Source organism: Oryx dammah, unplaced genomic scaffold (assembly GCF_014754425.2).
Source record: "Oryx dammah isolate SB20612 unplaced genomic scaffold, SCBI_Odam_1.1 HiC_scaffold_17, whole genome shotgun sequence".
NCBI lineage: Eukaryota > Metazoa > Chordata > Mammalia > Artiodactyla > Bovidae > Oryx > Oryx dammah.
In genome coordinates this window covers 19,682,561-19,698,374 of record NW_024070201.1, presented here as the reverse complement: position 1 = coordinate 19,698,374, position 15,814 = coordinate 19,682,561, and the positions used below count along the sequence as shown (strand labels likewise).

The 15,814-nt window shown below is 42.2% G+C and overlaps 1 protein-coding gene across 2 annotated transcripts in view; it reads right to left on the bottom strand.

The window, feature by feature from the left end:
- FDX1 (ferredoxin 1) overlaps positions 1-10,846 on the bottom strand; it is a 33,980-nt gene extending 23,134 nt beyond the window's left edge. The window contains exons 1-4 of one of the 2 annotated variants that reach the window (XM_040257971.1): positions 10,746-10,846; positions 10,348-10,435; positions 9,852-10,125; positions 3,936-4,060 (exon numbers count right to left, since the gene is read on the bottom strand). In XM_040257971.1, coding sequence (XP_040113905.1) covers positions 3,936-4,060; positions 9,852-10,125; positions 10,348-10,390 — 442 coding nt within the window. In that variant the 5' untranslated portion in view covers positions 10,391-10,435; positions 10,746-10,846. Of the gene's footprint in view, positions 1-3,935; positions 4,061-9,851; positions 10,126-10,347; positions 10,693-10,745 lie in introns of those variants that run through there. The other variant, XM_040257969.1, reaches the window with a different exon arrangement.
- Positions 10,847-15,814: the final 4,968 nt, after the last annotated feature.

The following is a 15,814-nucleotide window of genomic DNA, read 5'->3' as shown; positions in this document are numbered from 1 at the left end:
CTCAAGGTCAGCAAAAACGTTCTTTACTTCTTTAATGTACCCTCACACACAGTGGTCACAAAGTCCACACACAGTGATGTGCAAAGGCCAAAGATCATCTCCACAGATTCCTTCAGCTCTCTGAACTTTGATAACAGCTGATTCAACATCTTTGTCTAGTAAGTCTAATAGCTGGGACTCCTCGGGGACAGCTTCTATTGACTGCTTTTCTTCCTGAGTATGGGCCATACTTGCCTGTTTCCTTGGGCATCTTGAATTTTTTATTGCACAGTAGACATTTTAAATAATATAATACGGCAGCTCTGGAAATCAGGGCTCACCACTGTCTCCCCTAGGTTTGTGGCTGTGGCTGGCTTTTTGGCGGTTGTTCTTGTAGCTATTTGTTTCTTTAGTGACTTTCCCAAACTAACTCTGAGATCTGTATTCCCGGCAGCATGTGATCAGCAATGTCTCTCTTCTAGATCACTATCTGGAGGTTTCCTTCAGGGCTTTGAACCAGTAAGGCTTCTGCCCTCTGCTGAGGAGCTCAGTTCATGACTAGGCACACCTTCAGCATTCAAGTACTCTGCATGTCTGTCTTGGCCTTCACCTGCAAGAGACCCTCAAGGTCAGCCAGAGATGCAGAGAGGGGAGGCTAAGGCCCTATTGGGTCTTTTCTGGGCATAAATACAGTCCTGCATTTGTGCATGGCCTTCAGATCCTCAAAGTATTTCAAAGCCCACTACAGACATTTCATTGCCCAGATTTTTCTTTTAGGCTTTCTGGCCAGGCTCCTGTTTGCTCCAAGAGGTATCACAGCCTCAGGCAGCACAGTGTTAAACAGCTGCAGGTCATTACTTCAGACGAAAGTCCTAGGGACAGAGCCTCCTCACAGAGCTATCTCTGAGGCAAATCGAATAACAACTCCTTGGAATGGAGCTTTTCTGAGAAGCTGCAAAATAAGTGATGACATTCTGGAGAACGCTTCTGAGGAAGTCAGATCAGTTTGTCCCTCCAGTGGCTGCAAGGCTGCCAGTTTTTAAGGCTACTGCTGAACAAGGAAGAGGAGGAGAGCAGACCAAGATAAAATGCCACAAATTCTACTGTTCTTACCAATGTAGCCACTATGCTAAGCACTTCACTTCCAATATACTACTTAATCTTCAACAATCCTATGATGTTAGAACAATTACAACCATATTTTACAGAAGAGGAAACTGAGGCATACAGATATAAAGCAGCTTGCTCCAGGTATTATGGCTAGTAACAATGTTGGTTTATGAAGCACAATTTGTCTGATTCCAGGGTCTATTCTCAATTACTGTGCAGTGTATTACTTTTCATTTGTGAAAGAACAATTCAGAGAAACCAAGCTTAGTCAACCAAGTGTTGCTGAATATGAACTCATGAGGGAACTCAATTATATATAAATTTTACAGAATATATATAAATTATCCATGGGTTCTTTTCCATAAATCAGTCAATCTATGGTATGGATCTGAATCATGTGAATTCAAAAGGATATCTGCACAACTTCCCATCTCCTATACTATCAGGACGTAACATATTTTAATATTTCTACAGAATTCTGAAACTCAGTCCCAGCCAAGAACCACTGCTTTAGAGTAAGAAATTCCTTAAAACTAGAACTATAGCAACTATGTCATCACCTAATTTCTGTAACAAGTGTTCACAAAGGAAAGACACTTCTTAAGAGAAAAATGGCTTACAGGAAAAAGCCGAGGTTTAGGAGTTAAGAGAAACTTAGGCTTGAATCTTATAAGGCCTTCTCACTTGCTACCGTCTGATCCAGGGAACATTAAGTTTCTCTGAACTTTATTAGTTTCTCCACCTATAAACTGAAGTTAAAAAAAAAAAAAAAAAAACTGCCTCTTAAGAGTTGTTACAATAATAGATAACACGGTGGAATGTAGTAGGTCCAGTTATAATTATCCCTGTAATTGACATTAGATTCAGAAATTTAGCAAATATTACTGAGTGCCAACTCAGGTTACCTGAGTGATTAGAGTCTTCCAAAAGCACACAATCTAATAAAGGGAAGGAACATTCTCTCTAAAAAAGAAAACTGAAATAAGTATTAACATAGAGATGTATATTTAATATATCATAGGAAAATGGAAGGGAAGAAATAATTCTGATCTTAAGAGTTTTTAAGAGTGCAATATGAACAGTAACTTGAATGAAAAATAGTCAGATATCCTCCTTGGACCTGACTGCAGACTAGTGGTTCTCAAACTTTCACATGCATCAAATCACATGGAGAGCTTGTCAAAATACACATTTCTGGGCTATCGTAGACTTTCTGATTCAGGAAGTCCAGAATGGGGCCTGAGAATGTGAATTTCCCAAGTGGCACTGATGGAACCCTCTTAGAGAACTACCATTCTAGACTAGAGAGAATGCTCAAGCACAACTGGCAAGTGACATACAGTGTATCCCTGAGCTCTAAGATGGCAGTTTCCTGGATATGGGCTTTCTGTGAGTGGTTAGGGAATAAGGTGAAAAGTCTAGGAGTGAAAATTTCCTAAACAAAACACTTCCTTAATAAGAAACAGATTAACTACCCTTTCAAGGAAAGTGAGTTGACATCCCTGACCGTATAGCGCATGTGTGCTAGATCACTTTAATCATGTCCGACTCTCTGAGATCCCATGGACTGTAGCCGGCCAGCCTCCCCTGTCCATGGGATTCTCCAGGCAAGAAAACTGGAGAGGGTTGCCGTGCCCTCCTCCAGGAGGCTTTCCCAACCCAGGGATCAAACCTGTGTCTCTTACGTCCCCTGCATTGGCAAGCAGGTTCTTCACCACTGGTGCCACCTGGGAAGCCAACCTGAGCCACAGAGATCTTCAATGTATGGTGATGAATGCTATTGGGACTTACTGTGATCTATATCACTTTGCAGTACATACAAGTATCAAACCATTATGTTGTATGCCTGGAACTAACATCTCGATTAAAACATAGTAAGTAAAATAAAACTCACTTAAAACAAAAAGAATGCATAAGTTCAGTGTAACTAAGAAAATACCAGGCCAGGAATTCCCTTGGCAGTCCAGTGGTTAGGACTCTTGGCACTTTCACTGCCAAGTGCCTGGGTTCAATCCTTGGTTGGGGAACTAAGATCCCATAGCCTCTGTAATATGACATTATGACATTTAGTATCTCAACCTGGTATTTTTCTTTTTAAAAAAAATTTATTTAATTGGAGGCTAATTACAATATTATGGTGGTTTTTGCCATACATTGACACGAATAAGCCATGTGTCCCCCACCCTGAACCCCCCTCCCCCACCTCCCCATCCCATCCCTCAGGGTCATCCCAGTGCACCAGCCCTGAGCATCCTGTCTCATGCATCAAACCTGGACTCGCGATCTGTTTCACATATGATAATATTCATATTTCAATGCTATTCTCTCAAATCATCCCACCCTTGCCTTCTCCCACAGAGTCCCTGGTATTTTTCAATTCCACATACTACTCTCAGCTTTGCATCACACATATAATCAATAAGGTAATGAGGCAACAGACTTTAGGGCATATAGCTAATTAAATGTTCAAAGAATAGATACACAGTGTCACTCTTATTCTTCATAAGTGAGAATATAACACTAAAGTATCCTGAATTTTAATAGTTCACTTCGAGTCCATGGGGTCGCTAAGAGTTGGGCACGACTGAGTGACTTCACTTTCACTTTTCACTTTCATGCACTGGAGAAGGAAATGGCAACCCACTCCAGTATTTTTGCCTGGAGAATCCCAGGGACAGAGGAGCCTGGTGGGCTGCCATCTATGGGGTCACACAGAGTCGGACATGACTGAAGCGACTTAGCAGCAGCAGCATGCTATAGTTAAAATTCTTCAAAAAGAAAAGAAACAAAGCTGAAACCTATTTAACAGTTTCACTTATACATTTTAAGGAATGTTCCATACTCACCAAAACCATCAATATCTAGATTATTTTCAACCACAACATCTAGCAGAGAGTCACCAACTTTTCCTTTGGTTGTTAATGTTTCACCATCACGGTTTATAAAGTGGACTGTTATTTTATCTTCTGAGCTGGAAAAGGAAACAGTTCTTTATTACTTTCAGTAATTTCAACATACTTTAAAATAGCTGCTTGAAGAATCCGTAAGGTGAAATAATTAGGTTGTGTGTGGGTCTGTGTGCATACAAATATGCTCCTTTATAGGATTTTCTTTTCTTTCTAAAGTTTATTTGGGAAGGAGACACCAAAAATCAGAGGTATAACTATCTACCCACCAACCAGAAGGGAAGTTCTGCCACCCTAAAGGAAACAGCAAGTACGTCACTATCAAGGCCACCTGAAATATGTCTTCCCAGTGGTCACCATCAGCCAGTTACGTGAAATCATTAGCAATCATTATCACTTGTGAAGTCTGTTTTGCTCTCACGCAGATCCTCCGAAAACCAACATCTCTATGAATTTGTCCCTAAAAACTAGATGAGGGCTGTGGACAGTTTTAAACACAAATCATCATGATATTGATAAGGCAATTGTTATGCAAGTGTCTGACAAATACAGTCACCAAGAGGCCACAGTTTGATAGCTTTGAGTAGTTGACCATTTCGTTTTGGCAGAAAACCAAAGGGACTAGAAAAAGGTTTCCTCTGTTTAAATGGGCAGGAAGATAAATATAACGCTCCTTATATTTCTCTTTATTATAGGATATCTATCAGTCAGTCATCAGTCTTCTAACTAACTTACATTTCTTACCCTTCTCTCAAACATGAGTCCAAATTTTGGGAAGAGAAATCATACTATCAACTAGATAATACCCTCCCACCATTGGTTATTTATATGTTTACTTCATAATTGAAAAGATGTACTTCAGCTTAAAATAATTAGCGGTAATTTTCACCATTCCCAATAGATAGTCATAGTCCATCAAAGAAAACTTTGTTTAACGTTAAGTAAAACCTAGAATTGTATAATTTCAGAGCTATAAATACCATACAAATTACCAAGTCCAGTCATCTCATTCCACAAAAAAAGGCAGCCTTATCAGATAATATCTTCCCTGATAACTCAAGGCCAAAAAAAAAAAAGATTCTATTAAAAATTGATCAGAATTGTGTTGAGAAAGAGAGAATGTCCCTTAAATGGGCCTGTAATCTCCAACTTCTTTTCACAGGGAAAAAAAAATGCTTTAAAGCAAGTACTCCCAAACATACATGATTTTCAACTGGCATTTTTTCAAAGAAGAATGACTAAGAATGATGATACTCTGGAGGCAGGGAGATCTTGTTGGAGGTTATGAAAGGGCACAAATGAAGCAACAGTGTAGGAGATACTAATTTAAGATATATTCAGGAGGCAGAATTAAAAGGTTCTGGAGAGGGAGGAAGTAACGCTGAAATTTCTCACCTGGGCAATGGGGAATACAGGTTAACTGAGGATTAACTTAGGAGGAGAAGGAGTTTTGGGGAAAATAGGAAATGAGTTCAAGTTTAGATGTGTTTGATTTAATAATAGAAAAAACATATGCTTCAATACGTTTGAACCTTCAAATGTTTGAAAACATTTACACTCAGTTATATAAGCCTGGTTATATATATATTAATACATAAATTTCCCAGAAAAGGCAACTCTATAAAGACAGAGAGCAGGTGAGTGGTTGCCTGGGACTAGGGTTGGACATTGGGACCGACTGCAAAATGTCAAAGTGTCCGGTGAAACGAAATTGTTCCAGCTCTGGATCGTGTTTACTGCTGCTGCTAAGTTGCTTCAGTCGTGTCCGACTTTGTACGACCCCACAGACAGCACCCCACCAGGCTCCCCCGTCCTTGGGATTCTCCAGGCAAGAACACTGGAGTGGGCTGCCATTTCCTTCTCCAATGCATGAAAGTGAAGTCCCTCAGTCGTATCCAACTCTTCGTGATCCCATGGACTGCAGCCTACCAGGGTCCTCCATCCACGGGATTTTCCAGGCAAGAGTACTGGAGTCTTCTAAGGCTGGATCGTGTTTATGGCTGGACAAATTAAGATACGGTAATGGTGCAGAGCCCTAAAGATTTCCTAAAAATCATTGAATTTTATATTTATCAGTATATTTTATGATTTATGTTATACCCCAAATAAATGTTTTCCTAATTCTATCAAAAGTTACGATATGCTTAGCTAAAGATAGAAAATTGATGTGTCAACACTAGTGATTAAATTGTTTAAATCATTAAATTGTTAAATCTAGAAAATCTGTATTCCCAGTTCACTAAACTGTGTACTATTATCAGAAATAAAACTTATCTTGAACATAAAAAATAATAATAATAGGAAAAACAAAGGTCCAGAAGCCAAAGGGAAATATATGTCTGAGACCCACAGAAGTCTAGAGATTTGACATCAAAAAACGCCTGGTACACTAAGCAACAGTAAGTACAACAGAAAGATTTCCATAGTTTACACACACTACTGAAGGCTGGATGTTTGCGGACTGCTGCTCTTCTGGGGCACCCTAGAGCTAAGCTTTGTTATTGCTATTTAGTCACTAAGTTGTGTCCATGGACTATAGCCCTCCAGGCTCCTCTGCCCATAGCATTTTCTAGGCAAGAATACTGGAATGGGTTGCCATTTCCTTCTCCAGGGAATCTTCCTGACCCAGGGATCCAGCCCATGTCTCCTGCATTGGCAGGTGAATTCTTGACCACTGAGTTACCAGAGAAGCAACAACAGCAAAGGAACTTCAACTCTGACACCAGATTCCTCTTCTTTAAAATCAGGGTATCATTTATCTCATAGTTTTGATAACATATGGAAAATTCCTAACAGAGTAGAGCTCAACAAACACTGATTGATAACTTTTATTTAAAGTCCCAGTCCTTTTGCTGCTAAGGAGCCTGAACTGCTGCTACATACTAAAGGTGTGCATGGGTGTGTGCCAAGTTGCCTCAGTCATGTTCAACTCTTTGCCACCCTGTGGACTGCAGCCTGCCAGACTCCTCTGTTATAGATCCTCCAGGCAAGAATACTGGAGTGGCTTGCCATGCCCTCCCTCCAGGGGATCTTCCTGAATCAAGGAAAGAATCCATTGAAGGTGTTCAGCCCCAGAAAAAACTGCAGAATTAAGAGTCATAACAGCTTTACCAAAGGACAGGTGAGAAAGTAGAAATGAGAGTAAAAGTAATTGTGCAGTTGAGAAAGCATGGAATACAAGAGTCAGAAGACATAAATTCCAGCCCTGGTTCCAACGTACTCATTAGGTGACCATGGGTAAGTGGCAATAACGGTGACTTCACCAAGCTGCTGAGAGAATTAAAGGAGAGAAAGTTTGTGGAAACATTTTATTCCCTAAAAAGCATCATACATGTGTACTTTACTCAACTAACTTTATTATTAACAATTGGTACTGATGGGTTTTGTAGATTTTTCTTCCCCAATTTTAAGAACTAGCAAAAAGTTTTTAGCTATTCCCCAGAAGATCAAGATTTCAGGTACTGGAAGATAACTATGATCCCTCTAAATCCTCTATCATCAATATATAAACCAGCACCACAAACAACTACTTCCTTCAATTGTTACCCTTTATGCACCGCACACGGCCACTTATTCTGTTCAACCACAGCAGATATCTCACCCAAGGTGTCAGTGGCTGTTGTGGTAAAGCTCTTAACAGACTTCTAACAGACAGGGGAGTTATGGCTGCTGAAGCTCACCCTTTCACTACCTGGGGTGGCCTGGGGCAGTTGGTCCAAGAAAAGGGCCCCATCTAGAGCGCCCCACTTCCACAGCCACCTTAACTCTTCCAAATGACCCTATGGGCTAAAAAATTATCAACTCTAATGGTGCTCAAAAAACAAAAACTATGTGAGTTCTAGTCCCAGTTTTGCCTGCTACTTAATATAAAATTTTTATTCTCATTTATCTACTTTACCTGCCTCAGGAGATTTTCTTAAGGATCAAGTGAAATAATACACGTGAAAGCCCTTTGCAACCTAAATCACTACAAAATGTAAAGTACTAGGACAGGGTATTTTGGAGTTAAAGTTTTTTGACTCTCAGTTACTGAAAGCTTACTTACATGTTAAACTTCAAAGTCAGAACTACAGCCTCTAGACTGCTCTGTCCAATTAAACTTGAGCAATAACAGAGATATTCTATAGCTGTATATAACTGATGTCACAGACAGTAGCTACTAGCTATGTGAGGTTATTCAGTATTTGAAATGTGGCCAGTGGAACTGCAAAACTGATTCTTTAATTTTATTCAACTTTAATTATCTTAAATGGCTACATGTGGTTACTGGTAACCATACTGGACAGCCTGGGAAATTTAGTTGCAGCTCCAAAGCCTGATGGTACGGCCATCAACAGAAACTGTGCCAATGGGGCGGAAAGTAGGTTTAAGAGGGAACAAAACAGATGTGCTTCCCTTGAAGACAACCTGATATACCAAATCAAACAGTAACTTGGAGGAGATAATCCCCACTCACGAAAGCACTTATTTTCCTTTAAATATGTTACATAAATGTGTTCAGTAAGAGTCTCAATTTATACACAATTTTTCAAGAAAGCAACCACCGTAGAAAACAAGGCATCCAGGTAGATGAATGTCAAAGACTGGAAAGTAACAAATAACCCCACCTTGCCTTTGCCATTATCTCCTTCACAGTTCACACAACAAAAATTTAGTGAGCACCCACTACCTCACAGATTAAGGGGGAAAAAATGAGTAGGTCCCACACCCTATTCTCAGGAACTTCACAAAGAAACTAGAGAGGAACACAAACCCAGCTGGTTTTCCCTGCTTCCTACTACAGGACAGCAGGTCAGAGAGCTGTTCAGAGACCTACATTATATCAAGGTTCCATCCACCACAGTGCTATCCTCTGAAATTATGAGTTCATTTTATCTCTATTGTATCTAAAGGGGATTGTGTCTTTGAGAAACAAATCTACCCAAGAATATAAAACTGCAACATATTCTGGGCAAATTTTTTTTCACATCTCTTTCGACATTTAGTACACAAAATTCAACGCTGAAGGCTTAGGAGGCGGCTGAGGCTAACAGGTGGGATTTACTGAGCCCCCCAGACTCCCTGCAATATGTGTATGCTCCCATTTGTTTCTTTAAATAATCTTGTGAGGCCTACACGACTCTTATCCCCCAGTTTACAGACATTAGACAAACTGGATAATAAGTGTCAAAGCCCAGTTTAAAACCCTGGCTTGCCTGTCCAACGCAGGGGACGTTTTAACCGACAGCAACCAGAAGGAGTGGAGAAGGGCATGGCATCCCACTTCCAGTATTCTTGCCTAGAGAATCCCACGGACAGAGGAGCCTGGTGGGCAACAGTCCATGGGGTCGCAACGAGTAGGACACGCCCGAAGCGACTTAGCACGCACCAGAAAGAACACACAGGGAAGCTCGGGGACAAGCGGGTGTACCCTAAATGGACAAAAACTTGGAGACAGAACGTTTCCAGACCCGGCAGGAGGAAGAGGGCCGAGAAGAAAGCCCTGGCCGCGACACAAACTGGGCGCGAGGTTCACCGAGGTCTCCGGCAGGGCAAAGGTTAGATCCACGCCAAACAGCACTGAGAACCAGCAGCAGCAAAATCCTGAGGGCACAGGAGGCGCTGGGACAGGGAAATCGGGGGTCCCAGGCCCCAGTTCCCCGCCAAGCGTCGATGGACCTGAGAAGCAACTTGGCAACCGAACGACAAGGAGGAAGTGACCGCACGGGGCGACCAGCCCGGGGACACGGAGAAGGCAGCGGGGCTGGGCTTGTGGCCCGCAGGCCGGCGCCCGAGAGAGGACGACAGAACTGGAAACCTCTGGAGGCGACGGAGGCGCCGCCACCAGAGGACCCACGAGCTCGGCGCGCCCCTCACCTGCTCTGCGCTCGCCCCGATACGCTCAGCGTCCGCGTCGGCGCCGCGCCGCCGCCCAGGCCCGGCCCTCGGCTCCCGCGGAGGCCGCCGGCTCCCGCGCGCGGTCGCGCGAGAAGCCGCCACCGGCCGGCCGCGTCGCCGAGGGCGGCGGAGGCGACGCGCAGGAGGCGGGCGGCCATAGCCTGTCGGGGAACTACGGGAGGCGACGCAGGCCGCTCGGCTGCGGCCGCGGGAGCAGACTCAGCGAGTACGGGCGGGCTGACGCCGCGCGGGTCTGCGGAGAGAAGAGAGGCGCAGAGGGCTCTCAGGGCCGGGGTTCCCTCGAGGGCCTGCTGCGTTCGCCACCAGGAGCCCCGCGCGCCTTCCGGGTGACTATAAGGCCCGCGCGCCCGAGCGCAGCCCCGCCCCCTACCGGCGCTCCGCTCCGCCCCCTGCCCGCGCTCCGCCCCGCCCCCTGGCCCTGGCTTTAGGGGCGGGACTCCGCGCCTTGTTTTACCTACTAACCAGGTTTTGTCTTGTTCTTGCTGCTTCGTTGGCATCTAGGCTCCCCTAGATGTTTAACGGGAGAACACTTTAAACATCCCCTAGATGTTTAAAATTTAAAGTGAGACTATTAAACTTTAAAAGATAGCAGAACGTCTGACGAAAAGATACAATAAAACAATCCCCAGTTAACTATACCACTCTTTTTTCTGCACTTCCCTCCTTCTCCTGCCTATTAAAAAAAAATGGGAGATGGCCATCTGGGAGTTCAAAAACTAGAAGAAAAGAGAATTACAACAGTTGTTAAAAAAGGACCGTAGGAAATTTCAACATGCTAATAGGCAAACACAAAGAATAATAACTGTGACTATAAAGTTATAAAGAATCACAGTAATGAATGAACGAGGATACCGGAGAAGGCGAGTGATGTTCCCAGACTTTGAGCGGCAAATAAATGCTCATTGAGCAGCTGAAATCCACGAGCCTGAACAGGAAACTTTGATGAACTGAGAGCTTTTTAAAAGAGTTTTACAAAACCGGGAAGATGAATTTAAAAATACACTTCATCGTGGTTAATACGTTGTGGGGAACGCATGGGCTTTGAGGTCAGAAATAGCGATGTTCAAATCCAAGGTCTACCACTTTTGAGCTCTTGAGACCTTGGATAAATTACTCTCTTAGAGGATCAGAATCCCCAGAACAGTCTTACGTGGATAAGATGTTCCATTCTTCAGGGCCAGCCTGAGGGTTAGACAAACTAACCCGCATGATGAGGTAAGGATGGGATAGTGCGTCACAGAGCCATAACTCTTCTTGGGCCTTCCTGCCAAAGGCTACTCTTCAAAGGTTAAAGTCAAGTGGCTCTTGCAAATATGCTAAACACAAGAAAAGATACTTTAAAGAATACCCAGAACAAGAAAGTATAGGCCTGAGGAAAGCCTCTCTGGAGACAATGTACGGTGAGTATTGAACCGGAGGGCAGAGAGACGCGCAGTCTATCAGCTCCTAAATTGCCTCAGTCTTCCAGAGAAAGACCTTCAAGTTGAACCGTTCTCAGCAAACCCTGAGAGTAGCCTGGGAGAGGAAGTTGCTTAAGAAAAACAGTTAATCATTTTTTTTAAGATGAAATTTCCAAGGTCAGATGAATTACTTATAGGAGAAGAAATGGAAACCAGCAATGCTCTAGAAACTTCTCAGGCCTCCTGTAAATCCAGCTTCAGCTCCCCTGAGGCACTTAACAGATTTCTGCTTTGTGGGGTAGTTGTTTGTATACATACTTCCTTGTAGTAGCCCCCATGGTTCCAGGGCCGTGGCCTTGAGCATATCAGGGTTTCAATAAGTATCTGTAAATAAATGAATAGTATAATCTCCATTAGTAATCATCAGAATTCATGAATCATGTGCAGGAAGATTAAAGATAAAAAAAAGTTTTCCAGATTTTCAAAGGGCAGTAAGGGTAGATTCTGAAAATTAGACATGCAGATTCAGCAGTATTCCAAAGGGAATTTATAAATATAGTTTCATAAACAGAGATTAAAAAGTAATATGGAATTACTGAGGACAAGCTTTTGCTGGTGTATTTATCTAAAACTCCCACTCTCCCATCTGTCACTCCTGTCAAAATCCATCTGTATTCTGAAAGTGTGAAAGTGAAAGTCTCTCAGTCCTGTCTGACTCTGACCCCATGGACTATATAGTCCACGGAGTTCTCCAGGCCAGAACACTGAAGTGAGTAGCTAATCCCTTCTCCAGGGGAATCTTCCCAACCCAGGGCTCAGACCCAGGTCTCCCGCATTGTAAGCAGATTCTTTACCAGCTGAGCCACAGGGAAGCTCAAGAATACTGAAATGGGTAGCCTATCCCTTCACTCATCTCATATTTGATCTTTCCCATGAAGTTATAGCTACTAATCGCAAAAGATCATCCCTCCCTCTGCTAAATGCCTGAGACCTTTGTTTATTCTTGAAAACTTTATGGTCCCCATTGTTTCAAATAGGATAAGGTTCATGAACGTGTGTTGTAAACTGTAAACTGTTATAAAAATTCTGGTTCAGTGTTTATTGAGCACCTACTCTGATCTTCAGGGTAACATGTGCTCTATCATAAATACTTTGTATAGCTCCTCTAGAGTGAAAGTATCAAAAGTAGGAAGGCTGTCTTCAGTTCAGTTCAGTTCAGTTGCTCAGTCGTGTCCGACTCTTTGCCATCCCATGAATCGCAGCACACCAGGCCTCCCTGTCCATCACCACCTCCTGGAGTTCACTCAGATTTATGTCCGTCGAGTCGGTGATGCCATCCAGCCATCTCATCCTCTGTCATCCCCTTCTCCTCCTGCCCCCAATCCCTCCAAGCATCAAAGTCTTTTCCAATGAGTCAACTCTTCCCATGAGGTGGCCAAAGTACTAGAGTTTCAGCTTCAGCATTATTCCTTCCAAAGAACACCCAGGGCTGATCTCCTTTAGGATAGATTGGTTGAATCTCCTTGCAGTCCAAGGGACTCTCAAGAGTCTTCTCCAACACCACAGTTCAAATGCATCAATTCTTCAGCACTCAGCTTTCTTCACAGTCCAACTCTCACATCCATACATGACCACAGGAAAAACCATAGCCTTGACTAGACGGACCTTTGTTGGCAAAGTAATGTCTCTGCTTTGCAATATGCTATCTAGGTTGGTCATAACTTTCCTTCCAAGGAGTAAGCATCTTTTAATTTCATGGCTGCAATCACCATCTGCAGTGATTTTAGAGCCCCCCAAAATAAAGTCTGACACTGTTTCCACTGTTTCCCCATCTATTTCCCATGAAGTGATGGGACCAGATGCCATGATCTTCGTTTTCTGAATGTTGAGCTTTAAGCCAACTTTTTCACTCTCCTCTTTCACTTTCATCAAGAGGCTTTTTAGTTCCTCTTCACTTTCTGCCATAAGGGTGGTGTCATCTGCATATCTGAGGTTATTCATATTTCTCCCGGCAATCTTGATTCCAGCTTGTGTTTCTTTCAGTCCAGCGTTTCTCATGATGTACTCTGCATAGAAGTTAAATAAGTAGGGTGACAGTATACAGCCTTGACGTACTCCTTTTCCTATTTGGAACCAGTCTGTTGTTCCATGTCCAGTTCTAACTGTTGCTTCCTGACCTGCATATAGGTTTCTCAAGAGGCAGGTCAGGTGGTCTGGTACTTAATCATCTTCATATTCCCAGCACCTGGCATAGTGCCTGGCACAAAAGCAGCCATTTAATAGTATCTTTGTTAAGAACTGTGTTACAGACTTTCACAATGTTTTAAAATTAAAGTGTCCTTGATTTACAATATTATGTTTCAGGTATACAGCAAAGTTATTCAGTTACTTTTTTCTTTCAGAGTATTTTCCACCATATGTTATTACAAGATACTGAATATAGTTCCCTTTACTACACAATAAATCCTTTTTGCTTATCTATTTTATGTATAGTAGTTTGTATCCGTTAATACCATACTGTTTATCCCACCCACTTTCCTCTCTGGTAACCATAAGATTGTTTTCTATGTCTGTGAGTCTGTTTCTATTTTGTATCTAGATTCATTGGTGTTACTTTTTATATTCCACCTATAAGTGATATCACATAACTCTCTTGTCTTTGTCTATCTGTCTTACTTCACTAAGTATAATAAACTCTAGGTCCATCCATGTTGCTAAAAATAACAATATTTCATTCTTATTTGTGGCTGAGTAATATATACACCAGCATCAGCCCCATGGCCAGACCACAGGACCCAATAAGCACCAGGGACTCAGTGCTGGCAACACAAGGCGCCTATAGAATGCTGTACATGCTGCTGGCACCATCTGCATGCAGTATTGGGGGAACCTCGGCACGACCCCACTAGAGATGACTGATACCCCTCCCCTTCTAGCCCTAGAATGCCCACCAGTGATGTCTATAATACTTATCTCACATCTTAAGCCACTTGTCTTTTGATGAGCACTTGGATTGTTATGTCTCGGCTATTGTAAATAGTGCTATGAACATGTATGTTTTCGAATTTGAGTTTTCATCTTTTCTGGATATATACTCAAGAGTGGGATTTCTGGGTCATATGATAGCCTTCTCTTAGTTTTTTAAGGAAACTCCATACTGTTTTCCATAATGGCTGCACCAATTAACATTCCCATCAACATTATAAGAAAGTTCCCTTTTCTCCACACCCTCTCCAGCATTTATTTCTAGACTTTTTGATAATAGCTATTCTGACAGGATTGAAGTAGTATTTCATTGTGGTTTTGATTTGCATTTCTCTAATAGTTAATATTGTTGATCATCTTTTCATATGCCTGTTGGCCATCTACATGTCTTCCTTGGAGAAAAGTGGTTATAGATCTTCTGCTCATTTTTTGTTTGAATTGTTTGGTTTTTTTGATATTGAAGTATAAGAGCTGTTTGTTAGAAATTAAACCCTTGTCTGTTGCATCTTTTGCAAATATTCTCTCCATTCCATAGATTGTCTTTTCATGTTGTTGATGGGGTATTTTTGCTGAGCGAAAGCTTTTACATTTTATTAGGTCCCATTTGTTTGGTGACACTAGTAGTAAAGATTCTGCCTGCCAATGCAGTAGACACAAGAGACCCCAGTTCAATCCCTGGGTCGGGAAGATCCCCTGGAGAAGGGAATGGCTAATCACGCCAGTATTCTTGTCTGTAAAATCCCATGGATAGAGGAGCCTGGCAGGCTACAGTCCATGTGGTCACAAAGAGTCAGACATAACTGATCAAGAAACAGGACATGTTCATTTTTACTCTTATTTTCTTTGCCTTGCAAGACTGAGCTATGAAAATATTGCTACAATTTACATCAGAGAATGTTTTGCCAATGTTCTCTTCTAGGAGTCTTATGGTATCGTATCTTATGGTGGTGGTGGTGGTGGTTTAGTTGTGTCTAAGTTGTGTCTGACTCTTGCGATCCCATGGACTGTAGCCTGTCAGACTCCTCTGTCCATGGGATTCTCCAGGCAAGAATACTGAAGTGGGTTGCCATTTCCTTCTCCAGGGTATCTACCCGACCCAGGAATTGAACCCATGGTCTCCTGCATTGCAGGCAGATGATTTACCAACTGAGCTATGAGGTCTTTAAACCATTTTGAATTCATTTTTTGTATATGATGTGAAAGAGTGTTCTAATTTCACTTCTTTACATGTGACTATCCAGATTTCCCAACACCACTTATTGAAAATCTGTCTTTTTCCATTGTATAGTCTTACCTCCTTTGTCATAGGTTAATTGACCATAGGTATGTGGGTTTATTTCTGGGTCTGTATTCTCTTCCATTGATCTATATGTCTGTTTTGAGCCAATACCACACTGTTTTGATTACTGTAGCTTTGTAGTATAGTCTGAAGTTTGGAAGGGTTATACCTCTAGTTTTGTTCTTTATTCCTCAGGATTACTTTGACAATTCTAGGGCTTTTATGATTCCATATAAATTTTAGGGTTATTTGTTCTA